The 18745-nt window shown below is 35.4% G+C and overlaps 1 protein-coding gene across 1 annotated transcript; it reads left to right on the top strand.

The window, feature by feature from the left end:
* The first annotated feature begins 3742 nt into the window (after positions 1-3742).
* Positions 3743-18567, top strand: LOC140012960 (intermembrane lipid transfer protein VPS13-like). Its single transcript, XM_072061686.1, has 21 exons — positions 3743-4130; positions 7264-7367; positions 8479-8613; positions 8693-8740; positions 9425-9519; positions 9586-9703; positions 10061-10162; positions 10248-10436; positions 10540-10700; positions 11508-11678; positions 12189-12281; positions 12377-12698; positions 12819-12923; positions 13011-13106; positions 14722-14789; positions 15028-15148; positions 15223-15429; positions 15503-15706; positions 15852-15961; positions 18172-18268; positions 18379-18567. Exons 1-21 carry the CDS (start codon positions 4034-4036, stop codon positions 18550-18552), a joined length of 2817 nt encoding a protein of 938 aa, XP_071917787.1. The 5' UTR covers positions 3743-4033; the 3' UTR covers positions 18553-18567.
* The last annotated feature ends 178 nt before the right edge of the window (positions 18568-18745 follow it).

Below are 18745 nucleotides of genomic sequence, written 5' to 3'. Positions count from 1 at the left end.
GTTATTCGAATTAATACACACGGAGGGATGAGCCCGCCATGATATTATCTTCGCCCCTCCCTAAACTCCTGTGGACAAAACATCGCTAGCATGTATATGAAAATTCTTAATTCAATTATTTATTTTCTTTCTCCTAGTTAGCATGCCTACGTGAAAAGAAAATAATTGATTAGGTCGTTTAGATATTTGAATTTAACTCATATCCGTATCCCATCCCGTTCTTCTCTAACCGATTCTTATCATAATTTCTCTCTCTTCTATCAACTTAATATTTTTCAATAAATTTGAATTATATTTTATTATGATTTTCTTCTCTCTTCTAACAAACTATATCTAAAAATTCAAGTAATTTATTTTTTTCATATGTATTAGCTTTATTTAGTGTTATTTTAATTGTTACGTCATCAACATTTCTAGAAACTTAATATTTGTTCATGAAGAAAATATGTTTTGTATATTTGGAGCTTAGTTGAATATAGGTGTATAGTGTTAGGTTTTTTATCATATAAAAATCTAATAATTAATTCAAAGAATATCTATCAATAGTTCGTATACTTTGCATATTTAATGAATAATATTCTATTAAAATAAATGTATATATAGATGTTTTCAAAGATTAATATAGTACTTGAATATTCAGATACATTGAATTGCTAAATTGAATATTCATGAATATGTAAGAATATTATTTTATTTTTTAAAAATTATTCATGCTTGTATAAATTCACGACTAATACTAATATAAAAACAAACCCGTGCTTATATACGGGACAAAATAGTAATATTAATTGACAATTTCAATTATCACTCTTTATTGGGCTGTAACTACAGGTACTCTTTGTTGGGCTGAAATTACAGATTCTTGGGCTAGTGTTAAGAAAAGTTGTTGTTCCATCATCATCATTTCAATAGTAATGGACATTGTCTTCAAGTCTGGGGCTGTAGAGACCTGATCTATCTGATTAACGGCTTGATTTACTACTCTTCTGGATCACAATTAGGGTTGTACTCGCATGGAGTTGCTCACGAGCAGCTTGGTCAAAAACTCGACTTGAACTCGGGTTAACGGAGTTCGAGTCAAGTTCGAATTGCTCGATAGACTCTAACAAGTCGAGTTCAAGTATCCAGTAGCAAGATTTGAAGGCTCGTCGAGTCTTATCGAATTTTTTAATATATTATTATTATGAAATTACCCTCGTGCTCACAAGAGTAGTTGAATTTAAGAAATGTTTGAGATTGTATGAAATTTTTTGAAGGGCGATAATGTCTTTTGTTCAAAAATTGTCCAAAAAAAAAAGAAATTTCCCAAATTTTCCTAAATCAAACTCGATAAGGCTTGCTTTGATTCGAACCTATGCGAGTTGAGCTCGAGTTCTATGAATAATGCATCGAGCTCAAACTCGAGCTCCAGCAATACTATTCGCTCGAGCTCGAGTATTCTTGCTGCAAGTCGAGTTTTAGTATGGCGATATTCGAGTTTGACTCAACTCGATTACATCCATAATCACAACAATTGCTACGTCGATCACAATAACTCTTGTTTCTCATTACCCCAACCCTACCTCCTTCTTCCCCTATTCCTCATCCTTTACTCTCCGTCTTCCGCTACATTTTTTCAATTATCTTTTTATTTTACATACATTATATAGTTACAGTATATTTTTCCATAAAAACATAAAAAATTTCAATTCAAACAAGCTCTAAGATTTGCCTTATGTAAATTTTAAAATCTATCTACAAGCCTCGAGTATTCAGTGTGTGAGTTATCAAGACAGTACATATGAGTTGGTAATAATAATTTAACTCCAACAAATAAAAAAAAAAGGAACAAGATGCTTCGCCATTACCCCAGCCAACCATTGAGTGATGATATTAATATTCTTTTAGTTCTCCCAAATTCCTAAGCATGCAAATACATCATACAACAATTATAGTGTAAGCAAAGAAGTATATTTCTTTAACACGTTAAGATTAATTGAGAAACTCGTAAACTATTTATCAAGCATGACAAAGAGAACAAGAGAGAGGAGTTGTAGGCCTCTATGAAAAGTTCTTCTCTACCTTGAAATTTTGACATCAATTTTAGGTAATATTAAAGTCTTATCTTTTTTAAAGCTGTACAATTTTGAGAAAAGTTAAATTTAATATGACACTCCATTTTTTTTAAAGGTTAATAGATACAACGTGTTACCAATTATCATCAATGATGTGGCATAAAATGGAGAACCGTCAATACAAAATGGGTTTTACTATGACATTGTAAGAAAGATTTATTCAAAATTTATGATTTTTTAAATCATGTTTGTGGCCTTTACAATGTAAGAAGTTGCAGAATTGGTCTCTTCTGACTATCCAAGGTGGCAAACACTCACAAATAATAGGTTCATATCCTCCCCTTCCACCCAAGAAACAAAAAAAGAAAAGAAAAAGTTTGTATTCTCCGCGATACAACAGCAGAAGTTCAAGAAATAAAACAAATTTGGGGTTTGACAAATCAATAGTCACTTAGATTAGTAATTCAAATTATGGAAATTTGCCAAATTGGTCTCCTATATTTTCAGAAAAAACTTTTTTAGTCCCTCACATTTAAAATCAGGTACAATAGTCCTTCAGATATAAAAAGTTCGCCCCAATGGTCCCAAAACTCATTTTCATTCACTTCTCTAGCCAAAAAATGCATACCTCTTTTACGTGCCCATAATTTCAAGGATAAAAATGAAAACACAATTCGTTGCTACAATGACATCAATCATTGTTTGCTTCCATTATACTTTTCAACGGGTGAATTTCTTAGGTATCTTTTCTTGCTCTTCTTCTACTACTTGCAAGTAATCATACTGAAATTTTCTTCTTTGATTGGTGGCTTACAAATAAGGTTTTGGTAACTGAAAAAATAGGGGGGGGGGTGAGGAAGAAATGGTTTGGTGGCTTATATATATATATATATATTTTTTTTTTTTTAAAAAAGAGGAAACAAAGTATATTTTCATTTTTGTCCTCAAAATTATGGGCTCGTGAGAGAGTGTGCACTTTTTGCCCATAGGAGTGAGTGAAAATGAGCTTTGGGACCAATTAGATGAACTTTTTTATAAATGATGGACTATTGTGGTTGATTTTAAATGTGATGAACTAAAAAATTTTTTCTCAAAATGTGAGGGACTAATTTGACAAATTTCCCTTCATATTATTATATTACTATAACTTTATCTTGTCTTGAGTAAACTCGTGTGAGACTTGAACAAGCAAATACATTTCTAAATCCTTTAGTATAACAAATATATAATAAGATTTCACTAAATAAATATTAAGTAAGAGTTACAATTGGTTACCTGCTTCTGAAAGTCTCCTGATTTTAAATTGTATATTTTTAATATTATTCCGAAAAAGTACCATAACACCAATTAAATGGTTAGAAATATAACTAAGATAATTCAAGAATGTGTTTAATTTTTTTTCCTAAGGAGTACTCTAATCCAAATGAAGCCTATATACTTTGTCACAGTTCCTCGGACAATTCTTGTTAAAAAAAAAAAGAAAAGTTCAACCTAAACCTTTAAATAAAGTTTGACTTTGGAGAATGAATGAGTTGGATTGTAGAGGAGGAAGAAGCGCAGGTGAGAATCGACATCTCCTATTTATACTAAAAGAAAATAAATAAAAGAATTTCACTGCTCCGAAGGGATCAACAAAATCAAAAGATAAAAAAAGCTCGGTATTATTACGTGCTCAAATTTTCACTTACATGGCAACCCGTAATATCTCCATCTGTTAAGAAAAGAGAACAAGAAAACCGAATCTGTCCCGACACCCCGTCGCACACGTAACTTAACCAGCCCACAACTATTAAAATCTTTTCTTCCTCCTACGAGTAAAAACCCAGTACCATTCAGTGAAGAAACAAAGAGGGACGGGACTTTTCTGGACCCTTAATATATTCTCCAAGAAACTTGAACAACGCTTCTCTCACATGTGAATTTTGTGTATAGACAGATGTGTTTTTGATTTCGTTGAAGAGGAATTTGACGAGAAGAAGATGTTGGAAGATCAGGTAGCTAATTTGTTACAGAGATATCTGGGGAACTATGTTAGAGGACTTAATAAAGAAGCCCTCAAGATCAGTGTCTGGCAAGGTTTGTAATTTTTCCTCCATTTTCCAACTTTTCAATCATCACTGTTTTGTACTTGTAGTTCAGCTGGAAATGTTTCTTGGGATGAAATTTGCATGAAAGGTTAGGGGACAAAAACATACAAAATTGGGTTTTTGTTTCTTAATGGACCTGGCGTGGTGGGCTTGTTTTAAAAATAAATAATTCTGGAAGGGAAATGGTGGGTTAATTTCTCTGTCTGTGGAGTGGAATGCTGGCAGATAACTAATGTGATGGATATTTAGCTAGGTATGATTTTTTGTCATTTCAAAAGTTCATTTTTATTCGGAAATGAATGCGCATTGAAGAATTTTATGACAATATCAGGTGAAAGGATTGTCGTTGAAGGATTAGAATAACTTAGGAAAGTTCTTGAACTGATAGGTTCTATGCATCTTGAATTTCGAGTGGCAAACTGAGCATACTAAGTCAATGGAGAATTTGATTACAATTTCAGATGAAAGAATTGTTGTACAAGGACCTGCGTAATTCAGTGAAGTTTTTAAAGTCATAGTTTGCAGAGAAAGGCAATTGATTGTTTGACTACAATACAAGATGAAAAAAATTGTTATCGAATTCAGTGAATATTTTAATTCATAGGTTTGTATGAACTCTTCATTTCGAGTGCAAATTGAGCTGAGAAAGGTTAAAATCTCCTCTTGCTGCACGAGGCTGATGAAAAATTAAGAAAAAATTTTAAAAGTGGCAGTGAAAGGAATTTGACCAAAGAGCTTACTATCATCAATCTAGGAATAGTGATGGTGCTATATTCTACCGCTTCCGATGTATCAATAAGTGCATAGAAGTTTGATTTATGTCCAAGGCACTTAGGAAGAAAAATGAAAGTGCACTTAAACCTGAAACATTTAAAGCAACAAGTAATCCAAAGTCAAATGCTTGAGCTTAGAAGTAGATGTGGTCTAGGTGGTTGAAAGTTGGGATCAAGTTGTCTGCAATTTGAAGAATTAAATAGTGAACCAATCTGAGTTAAGTAGTTGTATGAAAATACTCCTTTTGGTTTTGATTAAAAGATGATTCAAATGTCAAACCTTTTAACATGGATATCCTAGATTTCCTTGAGTTGCTAAAATTAATTAAGCCATTACTGACTTTTGGTTCCATCCAGTTGAATAACTAATTGACCATATTGCATTATCTGCACATCAATCCGTTGAAGATCAACTTTTGGTTCAGGAATTTGATTTGATTTGACTATGTGTTTGCATTTGTTGTGTAGGAAACTTGAGGGTTGTATTAACTGGAAATCAATTCTCCATCATTGTTCGAATAAGTAGCACTGCCAGTTGCAAAGGTGCTAGATAATAGTAAGAATTTGACTTAGCGATCATCTGAATGAACTGATGTCAAAGAAGTTAATAAGGAGGTTAGTAATTAGATGTGCTTCAAGTCCTAAGAAAAACAATCAAGTCCAGAAACCTTGGGGTGTTGGAAATTTAAACAGTTTTGGTGTTAAACCAGTAATCTTTGCGCAAGAATGTAACATTTTAGGTTTACATTCTCCAGAATTGGTTCTCTATTTTTACGGTGATGGTCTGGTCACAAGCTCTATATCATGATCATTGAAGGAATGGTGTCAATACTTATTATTAGGTCATTCCATTGTGGGGATTTCTCAACCCATGTCTTATACTCTGTTCATGGTACCTAGTATTTGAAATAGGTGTTTGATTGATAAATCTGAATCAGAATGAAGTGCTGAAAAAATTTGTATGTATGTCATTATTAGCTAAATTTAAGCACTTAAATTGAAATTTGTCACTTCATAAATATGGTAAATTTTGTATTTAAAAGGATTAGCCTTATTAGTTTGTATGGGAGAGAAGTTTGTATCTGAGAGAGAAAATAATGATACAGTTGAGATATAGTAGTGTGTAGTGTGTATATATATGAGAGAGAGAAAGAGAGAGAGAGAGAGTTTATGTATGTGTGTGAGAGGAGAGTGTTTTTATGTGTCTCTGTGTGCGTATATTTAGAGAGAGAGGATGAGAGAGAGAGAGAGATTGTGTTTATGCGTGTGTTAGCGAGAGAGTGTATGCGGTGAGGGAGAAAAGTGTGTGTATGTATGTGTGTATAAGTGCATATGAGAGTGTGTGTCTATGTGATAGAAGAAAATGCCTATGCATGTGTGTGTGAGAGAGAGAGAAAGTGTGTCTGTGTGTGAAAGAGAGAGTTTGAGAGACAGTGTGTCTGTGTAAGTGTGAGAGAGTGTGTGTCTGAGAGAGAGCAATAAAAAGAAATTAAGTCCCTACAGGTGTTTAAAATTCAGCAAATTTGAAGGAATATTTTCACGTAAGATTTTGAATACAAGTAAGTCGTGCTTAATATACTAAGTGGTGAGGGAATTCTATTGTCAAACATGTTAAATTCAAAAAGTGGTGAATGCATTATTTTTCAGCATAAAGTGCAGTTATCAAACATGACACTATGTAACACTGCGAAAGCAATGTGCTCAGATTTATGTTCTTTGCTTTCATCTATGTAACTATTGATGTTTGATGACATTTTAGTGATACTCATGGTCTCTATGTAACCCCTTGAGTAAAATTTGTCTAAGGAGATGAGAGGTCCTGGAGAGTTAAAAAAAGGAGGGTTTGTATTTGTTGCATATACAGTGGAGTTTACTGTCCCTGTTGATTTTGAGAACAACTGGAGCAGATACTTCTTGAGTATATTGAGGAGGAATAGGAATTGAAACCCTTTCTACTAAGCTAAGTTATTTCCCTCCATCATGTCATTCTTTCCATTATGGTACTGAACGTTACTCGCGTGAGTCTATGTTTCCTTTGTGCCACAGATAGAGCATAAGGCTGCTCATCTTTCAGATGCACTAAGTTATGATAATGAGGATTTAAGAGAAATCAACACATAATGATTTTTTCTTCCACTTATGCGATGTTTCTGAACTGTTGATTCTTCAATGTTGATTTCATTTTGGCAAAAGCTAGTGGCATGCATTTGCTCATAAGTTGGTTGATTTTTTCTTGTAAATTAGTACTACATTTAATAATGCTTGTTCTTATAATAGTTGATGAGCTCAGCTCAATTTTTTGCTTGTACCTCAACAATTTGTGCTCTATGTTGCTTAAATGTGCCTTAGGGGATGTGGAGCTAACTAATATGCAACTGAAGCCAGAGGCCCTCAATGCGTTGAAGTTGCCTATAAAGGTTAAGGCAGGATTTCTTGGGTCAGTGAAGCTTAAGGTTTGTGGGAATGCTTCAACTTTTTAAATATTTTTTTTTCCAACAAACGGAATTAGTACTTTTATATATTAACACTTGATAGTACGAGAGTTAGTTACAATTTAACTTTTTAAATATTTAGGAACCCAATTATGTGTTTATTGAAATTTTGATTCTACACTATAAAAATTTGTTTGACTTTGTGCTGTAAACACTTTGTAAAAATGTCTCAAGTCTATCCTTCACATCTAAAAATGGAATTTCAGCTCCCACAGTCTAATAGCATGTGTTATTAGTGATCATTACAGCAAACACATTTGTCATACTTGAGGAACAATTGTTTTTTTTTTTGTTTTTGTTTGGGGGGGAGGGGGGAGGGGGGAGATTTGACTTCTGGTGTATTATGTGTTTTACGTGCAAGTATTTGCTCAGACTCAACCCTTGTGTTCCTTTAGCAGAGTGCATTCTAGCTAATGCTATTTTAGTTCAGCCTGTGATGCTTTAATAGTTCTTTTTGTCTATATGTCATGGTCTGAAAGAGTCTGATCTGTGAGTTAAGCAAAACTTCAAGTTTATTTATTTGCTTCAAAGCAATATGATCCCTTTTTATGGCACTTGCTGTCTAGTTGCATAGGGAATAATCATATGATGGGAATGGTAATTTTTTTTATTGCAAGGTCAAAATGGGTAATGAATGTGCAGGCATTAAGAAAAATCCTCATTGAAATTCAAATGCAGAATTGTGGGTGTCTGTTTTGATATTGAATTTGCATATCTTGCAATTAGAATATTGGTTTCATTAATTTGAGGTCTTTCACAAGATCAGATGAGTTTATCATCTGGTAAATCTTACGATGCTATAGTGTTCTCTTTGATTGATCTCTAATGTCAATTGTCAAGATGGCTAGAATGATACTTAACTCTTCTCTCCCCCTGGCCCGTGCAAAGGAAAGAAAACTAGCAGGATTTTACATCCAACTCCGTTGCAGAAAGCTAAGATGTTTTCCTTCAATTAATAAAACTTCCAACTCCTTAGAACAATTTTACTTCCTCTGTTTCTCGCCCTCTCCGTCTCTCTCTCTCTCTCTCGATTTGAAAGCTTTTCAGTATTTTTTATGGTTATGGATTATAGGTTCCATGGAGCAAGCTTGGCCAGGATCCAGTTTTAGTTCACCTGGATCGTATATTTTTACTTGCTGAGCCTTCAACTCAGGTTGAAAGTTCTAGTGAAGATGTGGTGCAAGAAGTTAAGAGGAACCGAATACGAGTAAGACTATTGTAAATTCCAAACAAGATTTCTTTCTTGGTTGGTGTGGATTTTTTAATTTTGTTTTCCTATGGTGTAGGAAATGGAAATGAAACTATTGGAGAGCAGAAAATTACAGACAGAAGTGGTATGTTCCTCAAGAGCTGTCCATGCAGTAGTTTTCTGGTCCATTTGGTTATCGCATATGTTTGAACAATCATTAGAATTTGATGTTTGTATCTGCTTAAGGTTTTGTATGCTGGCTGCCAGCTTACTTATTGCAATCACATCACGGGTTTCGGCATATTAGAGCTTAATTAAAATCTGACTTGACTTGCTCTTCTTGGAAACTTGATTGGTTGTCAATTATAATCTGTCCTTTATTGTTGACACAAACTGCATGCAAGGGGTATGCGGAGAAGCTTACACTACTTTTTATTGTTGATACACCTCGGGGCTTTATGGTGCTTTATGTAGGATGCTACATAAAGCACCCCACTTCAATCCTCTTCCTGTTAAAAGAATGTTTCAGATGCAAATGATGATTGCCCAAATCTCCTACAGTCAACACAAGGTTGACGACCTCTTCTGAATTGTGATCTGTAGATGCTCCAGATTGAGGAGATTGGTGAGGTGAACAGCATCAGAGCCATAATCTGTTCATAGCACTTCAACTCTCCTTAAAATCCCATGTTTATGTTTGTTAATAATAAATGGTTAAAATGTGAATCTGATCGTGTTGGAGTTATTTTTGTATCTAAAATATATCTTCCTTGCTTTGTTGTTTTTGTCTGGATCTGTATTGACTGCATTTCTCTTGATTGTTTGAAAGAACAAGTCTTGGTTGGAGTCTTTGATAAACACGGTAATTGGGAATCTGAAGCTTTCTGTTTCAAACATTCACATCAGATATGAGGACACTGAGAGGTGAGCACTCTTCAATCCTTATTTCAATCATCAGCTTCATGGGACCTTACTGATTTCCTTTTGCAGCAATCCTGGCCATCCTTTTGCAGCTGGTGTAACTTTAGACAAGCTGTTAGCCGTCACAGTTGATGACACTGGACAGGAGACTTTCGCAACTGGGGGTGCACTGGAGCGTATTCAGAAGGTTCTGGTTCTTTGAAATTATAAATTATGCAGATATAGGAGATATATTTTAAGTTATGTTTTTTCTAGAGCTTTAGTCTTTAGTTACTTATTGTTGCATATTTTCTTGTGTCTGTGTTTGTGCATGGTCAATATTCTTATACATATGACAACGGAGACTTTAAGATCAGGGATAGTGGAATCTTCTTGTGAATTTGTAAAAGCTATTTTTGACATGCTCTCCTGAAAAGCAACAATTTTTTATTTTTTTTTGGAAATCTTTCTTTTTTGGTTGCTGTATTTTTATCTGTCTGCAACTGTTTATATGTGCTTCCATTAATTATTCAGGCTGTTAATGACCCTTCTTCTTGCGTGTTAGTCTGTGGAGCTGGAGAGGCTGGCTGTTTATTTGGATTCTGATGTTAGTCCTTGGCACATAGATGAGCCATGGGAGGATTTACCACCCCGGGAATGGGATCAGGCATGTTCTGTTTGACATTGTGATCTTTTTAAGATTGAGTCTGTGTACTCTACACCCATTCCTAACTGCATTTCACGAGATTCAGATATTCAAATTTGGGACAAAGGAGGGAAAGGCAGCAGCTGTTCTTCCTGAAGAGCACTCTTACATATTGCAGCCTGTGACTGGAAACGCGAAATATTCAAAACAGCATGCTAGTTTACCTGTTAATGATGGTCAGCCTCTTCAAAAAGCAGTGGTGAATCTGGATGATGTGACACTTAGCTTGTCAAAGGTTGGTGGAAAAAGTCCCTTTTTCATTAAGACAGACAGGATATACATTTCTATAAGCATTTTTATTTTGTACATGTTGTCACAATTTATGTATGTTTTGGCAGAGTGGATACAGGGATCTGTTAAAATTAGCTGATAATTTTGCTGCATTTAATCAACGATTGAAGTATGCTCATTATCGCCCAAGTGTCGCGGTAAAATCTGATCCAAGGCCATGGTGGAAGTATGCTTATAAAGCCGTCTCAGATCAGTTGAAGAAGGCTAGGTGAGAATGCTTCTCTTCATTGCCTTTTGAATTTGTTCCCTTTCTTCAAATTTGTATTGTTATTCGGTTAATTAAAATTATTCTTCTTGATCACTGGAAATTTTGAGAAGGTAGAATGTATTGTCAAAAATGCTTCACTAATGCCTGATGTGTCTAGCATGTGATCAGCTCTAACAGGAAAGCACTGTGATTTTCTTGAAGAGTGTCAGCAGTGAAATCAAAGTCACCATTTTTATGGATATTCAAAGTAACATAGATCATGCTTCATTAATATCCTAGGTTGCAGAAATATAATCCAAAAACGGTTGTTGCTGGTTCTAGAGTATCGCTCATCCTTAGAAACTGAGTAACAAGGAACCTGTCATCTTTTATAAGGAAAACCTTGAATATCTATTAGGTTGTCTTTTTCCTCTTTTTTGTTTTTCTATTGTATGGGTATTCTTCGCCTTTTCCTGTATTTTTTTGGAGCTATATTGTTACTGTTGATGCTTGGTAATTTCTCATATGTTGCATTCTCACTTTGGCTTTTGTTCCTGTTATTTAGGATTTATGGATTTTTTTTCCTCTGTATCATGCGAAATAAATATAGGCACTTTTCTTTTTTTTTTTTGGGTGAACCGTGTGTGCTCTAGAATTTCGCATCCATAAAAAGGTTGACAGCAGGAGCTTTGCTGCAATTCTCTAGCATATTGGGACTATGTCTTGATTCCTTGCCTTTTCACTCTTTTGGATAACTTTTGGCCCTTGACAGAGAAGATACTATAGTATTACCTTTGAATTTCCCTGTAATACTCTCTCCTCTTTCAGTGGGAAATTGTCATGGGAGCAGGTCCTTTGGTATGCAAGGCTACGCAAGAAGTATATATCACTCTATGCAAAGTTGCTCAGATCTGATTCTGATCGGGTTGTAATTGATGATAATGAAGAGATCAAGGAACTTGATCGGGAACTCGACTTTGACCTTGTTCTCCAGTGGAGGTAGACTATTTTCCTGTTTAGAGTCCTGATCTATTGACAGAAAAGCCATGTGACTATTAACAAAAATAAGTGGAGATGAAACTTTTAATAAATGCTCTACTAACCTCTTTGTCACTGATAAATGCAGTTTTTCATATTTGAGCTTGTCATGACCTTTATGTATGATTTTTCTGGTTGTGTTGATGCTTGGGGATTTCCATGGTTTAAATTATACCGCAGCTTTTGCATGATTGAACCCTTAGTATGTGTCGCTTGGTAAATTTGTAAAGCCTTGAACGTTTTTGTGCAAGGGTGTTTTGCATTACCATTTTGTTTTGATTTCATTGCTTTGGTTGTTTGTCTTTGTATTATAATGTGGTGTCTTGTCTGTGGAAGTTGAATGAGTTTTTCATTTGCAGTCCTGAGTATTAGTACTCGACTGTGCTCCTTGTAAGAGCTTCTAGTTCTTGCTGATTGATTGCCTTTTTGCTTTCCTAATCGGCATGATCCTTATACTTCTTCTTTGCACAGGATGTTGGCTCACAAGTTTGTGGCCCAGTCAATGGATTCAGCGCCTTACTTAAGGAATCAAAAATCAAAGAAATCCTGGTGGCCATTTGGATGGTGATTATTTGCTATTCTCCTGCTTCCTGTTGCAAGTTCAATAACTTTTATTGCATGCTTATAATTTTGATGTTTTGTGCAACTGCCCATTTCAGGACAAGCAACTCCGTGACAGATGAAAGTGAACCGGGAAACCTCAGTGAGGATGACTGGCAAAGGTTAAACAATATAATTGGGTATAAAGAAGGTGATAGTGATCAACTTCTGGAAATCCATGGAAGAGCAGACTTACTGCATACTTCTTTGGAGATTCACATGAAACACAATGCTTCCAGGCTTGCTGATGAGAAGGAATGTCTTGCCGATCTGTCATGTGAAAATCTTGATTGTTTTGTAAACCTTTATTCTGAGGCAAAAGTGTTTGACGTACGATTGGGATCATACCAGCTATCATCTCCAAATGGTCTCCTTGCAGAGGTTAGATCTTTGGTAGTGAAATCCTTCTCCATATTCCTCCCCTTCCCTTCTATGCTTTTACCCTTTCTTTTTTCTTAGTCTCTTCTGCTAACTTGACATTTGGTCTCTGTTTTTATGCAGAGTGCAACGGGTCATGATTCATTAGTTGGTGCCTTCCGCTATAAGCCTTTTGATTCTAAAGTGGACTGGAGCTTGGTTGCTAAAGCTTCTCCATGTTATGTGACCGTAATAATTCTCTCTCTCTTCAGATACTTATTTTTCTACTGTGCTTCATGAAGTTGGGATAACTAACTGCTTTTTTCCTTTAACCAGTATTTGAAAGATTCTATTGATGGAATTGTTAACTTTTTTGAAAGCAATGCTGCTGTAAGTCAGACAGTAGCTCTGGAAACTGCTGCAGCTGTGCAGGTCTAATTCTGATCTCCTTTGTCCGCATTTTATAGTTCTATTCAGCATTAGATGGAAATTCTTTTTTCTTATCCTTTTTGATCTACAACGACTACTTTTCCATAGAAGCTTTTAAAAATTAACTATAGGCAGGTTGCAACAAGGAGTTTGATAAAATCTTACTACATTCTTCATGCAACAATGAGGCCATAATTATAAAAGATTGCCCAAAGATGCTAATATGAGTTATCACAATTGCTTATTGCCCTGGTATGAGAGGCAAATATGTCACTTTATATCCTACAAAAAAGTGCGTGGCTAAATAAATAAAAGTTAGCAAATGGAGAAGGAAAAAGTGGAATTCAGCTTATACTAGAGTTCATGAATTATAATGTATCATCTTATTTACTTCTAATTTTGGAATGTTTAATTGAGCCACTGTTTTGTAATTTTTCTTTTCTGCTGCTGTTTGCCTATCTATCTTTCTTGTTTGTTATGGATTTAAGTCTCTGTACTTTTATGGGTAAAATGTGCCACACTTTGCCTGCTACACTTTTTCAGCCATCATTGAACCCCATTAAATGGAAATATCATTTTGATAAAAAAACCTGAGTAGATTTTTCTTTTATTCCCAACACCCCCACTCCCCCCCCCCCCCCCCCCCCCCCCCCCCCCCCCCCAAAAAAAAAAAAACAACAACCACCACCTTTTCTTGTACTCTTCTATTACAGCCCAATGCCAACTATACCACTCTCCAGGAAAGGGAAAAAAATCTCCTGACCAGTGTCACAGAATATAGAATGGGAAAACCAATAGGAACAAAAGGGAAACAAGACAAAAAGTGAATAGATAAGGGGGCTTGGTTTGCGGAGGTGGATGGTGGCTTGGGATGTTTGGTTTCTGAGGTGTGGTGGGATAGGTGGGGTGAGAGGAGTGGAAGAAGGAAAAGAAAACGAAGTGGAAAATAAAAAAGAAAAGGAGGAGGAGGTAAACAAACAAAAAGAAGGAAAATGGACAAGAAAAAAAAGAGAATATTTGTGATATTGTCTTCTCTACAATTGTATGATAGGCTATCGCTTGTCGAAGAATGGCATATATCGAGATTTTTAGTAGGATTTATGAAAAACTAGATGACATTGTTGCTCATGTGGCAACCACACCCTTGTTTTTATCTTCTTTCTTGCTAGCAGTCTCATACTTTGTTTAAAACGGATGCAAGTTTCATGCTGATTCTTTGAACTTGAAAGTTTGCTGGAATTTATCTGTCCTTCATTTTTTGATTTGGCTAAACCCTAATACTTGTATTATGGTGTAGTATGAATAGTACATTTTGGTTATCTGAAATAGTAGGAAATTCAGGTGATTTTCACATGAAAATACATATTGCATGAACTAATAAATCACTTCCAATTTCATTCTGTGAGTCTGAATTAAAGAATGTTGGCTTTTCTTAAATGAACTTGAGAAGATGGAAGATAAATTGATCATGTACATTGACTTTTGGGAGGCATGAGGTATTTGCCTGTTTTAAGGTTGTAGAAGTTGCCAAATATTTGTCGTCTAATATTGATAGACTGTTATAGATGCAGATATTACCCCTATAATTAGTTTCTTCATATTGGCCGTGTTTACATAGATGACCATCGATGAAGTCAAGCGCACTGCACAACAACAAGTAAACAGAGCACTGAAGGATCAGGCCAGGTTTGTTGTCTTTTTAGTTAAAATAAATGAACTGCACACCCATTTTTTTGCCCCTCTTTCAAAGCAGCCCATACTTCAATAAAGTTAAACTGACTCCTTTCTTCTATGTGATATAAATGCATGCCCTAGCTCATTAGTTATTGTAATATTTGATGACTTTTATCATGACATCTTACACTCATTGAGGGATAAATTAGAGTGCATGATTAATTAGACTGCATTGTTCACTTGCTTCTAGGTTTTCCTTGGATTTAAATATTGCAGCTCCCAAGATTACCATACCTACTGACTTCCATCCGGATGACGCCCATTCCACTAAGCTTCTGCTTGACTTGGGAAATTTGGTAATCCGTACCCAGGTAAATTTAGAACCTTTTTACCTGTGCGCCCATAGTTTTCCAAGGCCTGTGGTGAAAATTTTCGACATGTTTAGGATGGTACTGAGTCGGTTCCACCTGAGGAGATGAGCATGTACTTGCAATTTGATCTGGTTTTGAGTGATGTCTCAGCATTTTTGGTTGACGGTGACTACCACTGGAGTCAAGCTTCTCCGGATCGAACTGTTGGTTCATCCAAGCATAGTGTTATTAACTTCTTGCCCATTATTGATAAGTGTGGGGTCATTGTAAAGCTTCAACAGGTAACCTAATTTGCATAATTATTCTAATTTTGGCATCATAAGTATGTCATTTGACTAAAAACATCCCATCCAGATCCGACTCGAAAACCCTTTGTTTCCTTCTACAAGACTGGCGCTGAGGCTTCCTTCCCTGGGTTTTCATTTCTCACCTGCTCGTTATCACCGGCTTATGCAAGTTGCAAAGATCTTTCAAGGAGAAAATAAAGATAATGCTGATTTTATTCGCCCTTGGGACCAAGCTGATTTTGGGGGATGGTTGTCTATTCTTGCTTGGAAGGTGGCTGATATAGATACTTGTCTTCATTTTGCTCTTAGTTTCCCACTTCAAAGATGAATCCTTGTTTTTCCTTCCTTTGTCCGTCTTTCTAGATTAATATTTTGCTATGCTTTCATATTTCCTTCCATATGGTCTTCTTGTGTAGGGTATGGGAGGTAGGGAGGCTATATGGCAGCGGAAATACCTCTGTATTGTGGGGCCTTTTCTTTATGTGCTCGACAATCCGAACTCCAGATCATACAAGCAGTACATGAGGTTCAAACATCTACTTATCTGATGTTATTTAATAATTTTCCAGCATGTGCTGTACTGTTGAGTGACCAATCTAGGTTCCATTTTCTCGAGGAGAAGTTTGAATTCCTTCCTCTGGGTTATATACATTATTATTTTCTGTCACTTTTTACTAGTGGAAACTGAAAACGAATGCAAAAAAAAAAAAAAGAAGAAAAAAAGAAGAAAAAAAAAGAAAAGGACAAACAATGAGAGGTAAAACGGACAAGCCTAAGATGAATAGATTAGGAGAAACAGAAAAGACAAAAGAGTTGGAAGTATTGTTAATCAGAAATGGAGAGTAGTTTTCCCTCCATCTCACATGAGAAACATTGCACTTGGTATGATGGCAGAAACAAATATCATGACTTTGGGTCTTTTCCCACCATCTGAATCCAAAATATGCAGGATCTGTAGTCACTCTCTTCTGTCATGTAGATGCTTCATGTGGCGAGTTGCCCCTTTACTTTTGTGGCGTGGGTACTATCTTTGTTTTGGAGATGTTTGAAGAGGGCATAAATTGGACTGGTTTTGGGACACTAGGACTAAGGTCAATATTATTTCATCTTGTTTGTTTTCAAATATATTTGCAGAAAGCAACACTCGTGTTAATTTGCGATATGGGGTTATGTAACTTTCAAAGAAAAATTCATCATTATTGTTGCCATAAAAATTCATCATGTTTTCATAATGGTTAAATTACTCACAACCCCCCTATGCTTTTGCGTGAGACCACATGATGCCTGTTTCAAAACATCCACATAACCCCCTTGTGGTTTTATGTGAAGTGGAAATTTGACAAAAAATAGTCTCCATAGTGTCGTCAGTTGAAATGCCAGTATTGCCCTTACTTAAGCAATAAATTGAATGAGGGTCTAACCACTTTGCATAAAACCATAGGGGGGTTATGTGGATAGATGCAAAACCACCATCTTATTAGGATATTTATGCAAAACCGTAGGGGGGTTAAGTGGATATTATAATTTCATCACACATACTTTTGAAGCACGTATTGGTCAATTGCGGTAACCGAATATGCTTTCTGGCCATTTGCCACTTCACATAAAACCATGGAGGGGGTTATGTGTATAATTTGAAACCTTAGGGGGTTTTGTGTTATTATGCAAAAGCACAGGGGGGTTATCAGTAACTTACCCTTGTTCAATCTAAGATCACATTCTGGATTTTTTTAGAAAAATAAATATCTTAAACTTATACTAATTGTTAAATATACTTGGTAATGTTTTCGTCATTATTGGATTCATTTGGAATTACATTTCTTCTTGCACGGTTATGGGTTTATGTAATTAATATCATGATATTGCATTCTGGATCTATTTAAATTTTAAAAAAAATTTTTCCTAGCAGGGGGTGGGATTTAAGAAGCGGGAATGAAGCAGGGATTAGAACCTAGAACCTCTAATTCCTAGGGCCTCAACCTTAGCCACTAGACCAAAGACTCTTATGTAAACATGGATTTTTGGCATAAAAGTTTATTCACATTCTCATTTATCAAAGAACTTCTAGGAAATAATACTATATTCACAGTTGAAAGAAGCTGTGCAACAGTGGGTAGCCATTGAAATGAATTGAACACGATCTTATTGGACAGGTTTAGTAATATTTGCACTGGATCTGTAACTGAAACTTTGTAATCCCTAGTGGCAAAGTCAGTTGAGAGATGCTCTCAAACATCAGCTGACATAAAAGTGAGGATGAGATTGAAGCTGCATGATTCTCTTTTAGGAAAAAATGACCAAAATACTCCCTCAATGAAATATTCACTATCATAATAAACTCAAAAATAGTTTGGAAAACTACTAATAGGGCATTTATACATCTTTATCAATTAGGTATCCTTCCATATTGGTTCCATCTATTCTTATAATGATGAGTTTGAAGTTGGACTTCTTATAAAGCCTTTGGATCTTTTCCGTTGGACCTTATTCTGGCTGTCACACACAATTCTATTTAATTATTTAGCTGAGAAGTTCTGGATAACGTATTTATTCCTTGACTTATCAAGTGTTATATGTCTCACATTAGTCATGGATTATCAGATTATTGATTCGTAATCGTTAGAAATTTGGGTGATGCATTTTATTTTTTTTCTCCTTTTGCTGGATGAGACGTGCTATGCCCTTTTTATGTACTTCTTCATTAACTAATGAACATAAATACTTTTCTTGTTCCAGCCTTCGAGGGAAGCAGCTACATCAAGTTCCTGCAGATATCGCTGGTAATCTAGAACACGTGTTGGCTGTTTGTATCTCTGGGCTGTCCATTAACAAGGTTTGTGTTGAAATAACCTGGAAGTCATTGTAGTAGTACGAAAATTGTTTTTTTTTTTTTTTTTTTTTTTCGTTTCTAACCTTGCTTACTGTCATCTAATCTCTTTACAGATAGTAGAAGATCCAAATGCCTTAGTATTACGTTGTGACTCTGAAGATTCAAGGAGGACCTGGCAGAGCTGGTTGCAGGGGGGCATTTATCGTGCATCGGTAAATCTTTTTCTATCACCTAGTTTGTATCTGAAATTTTGGAAATCTTTTAATGTCAAGGAGTATTGCACATAATTCCACATTTCAAAGACTCAGATATGCTTGACTGCAAAGTTAGGTTTCTGTTCTTTAACAGCAATGTGTCAACTAATCTGACTCTTTGTCAACAATTAACTTCTCAAAGTACATAGTTTAGTCAATTATTGGGGAAGTTTACTTGAATGATGGAGGAGCGAAAATTTTGGAGTAGCATGAGTATTAAGTCTAG

The sequence above is a fragment of the Coffea arabica genome, chromosome 8e, assembly GCF_036785885.1.
Source record: "Coffea arabica cultivar ET-39 chromosome 8e, Coffea Arabica ET-39 HiFi, whole genome shotgun sequence".
Lineage (NCBI taxonomy): Eukaryota > Viridiplantae > Streptophyta > Magnoliopsida > Gentianales > Rubiaceae > Coffea > Coffea arabica.
Note: the sequence above shows the minus strand (reverse complement) of the source record. Positions and strands in the feature narration are given on the sequence as shown.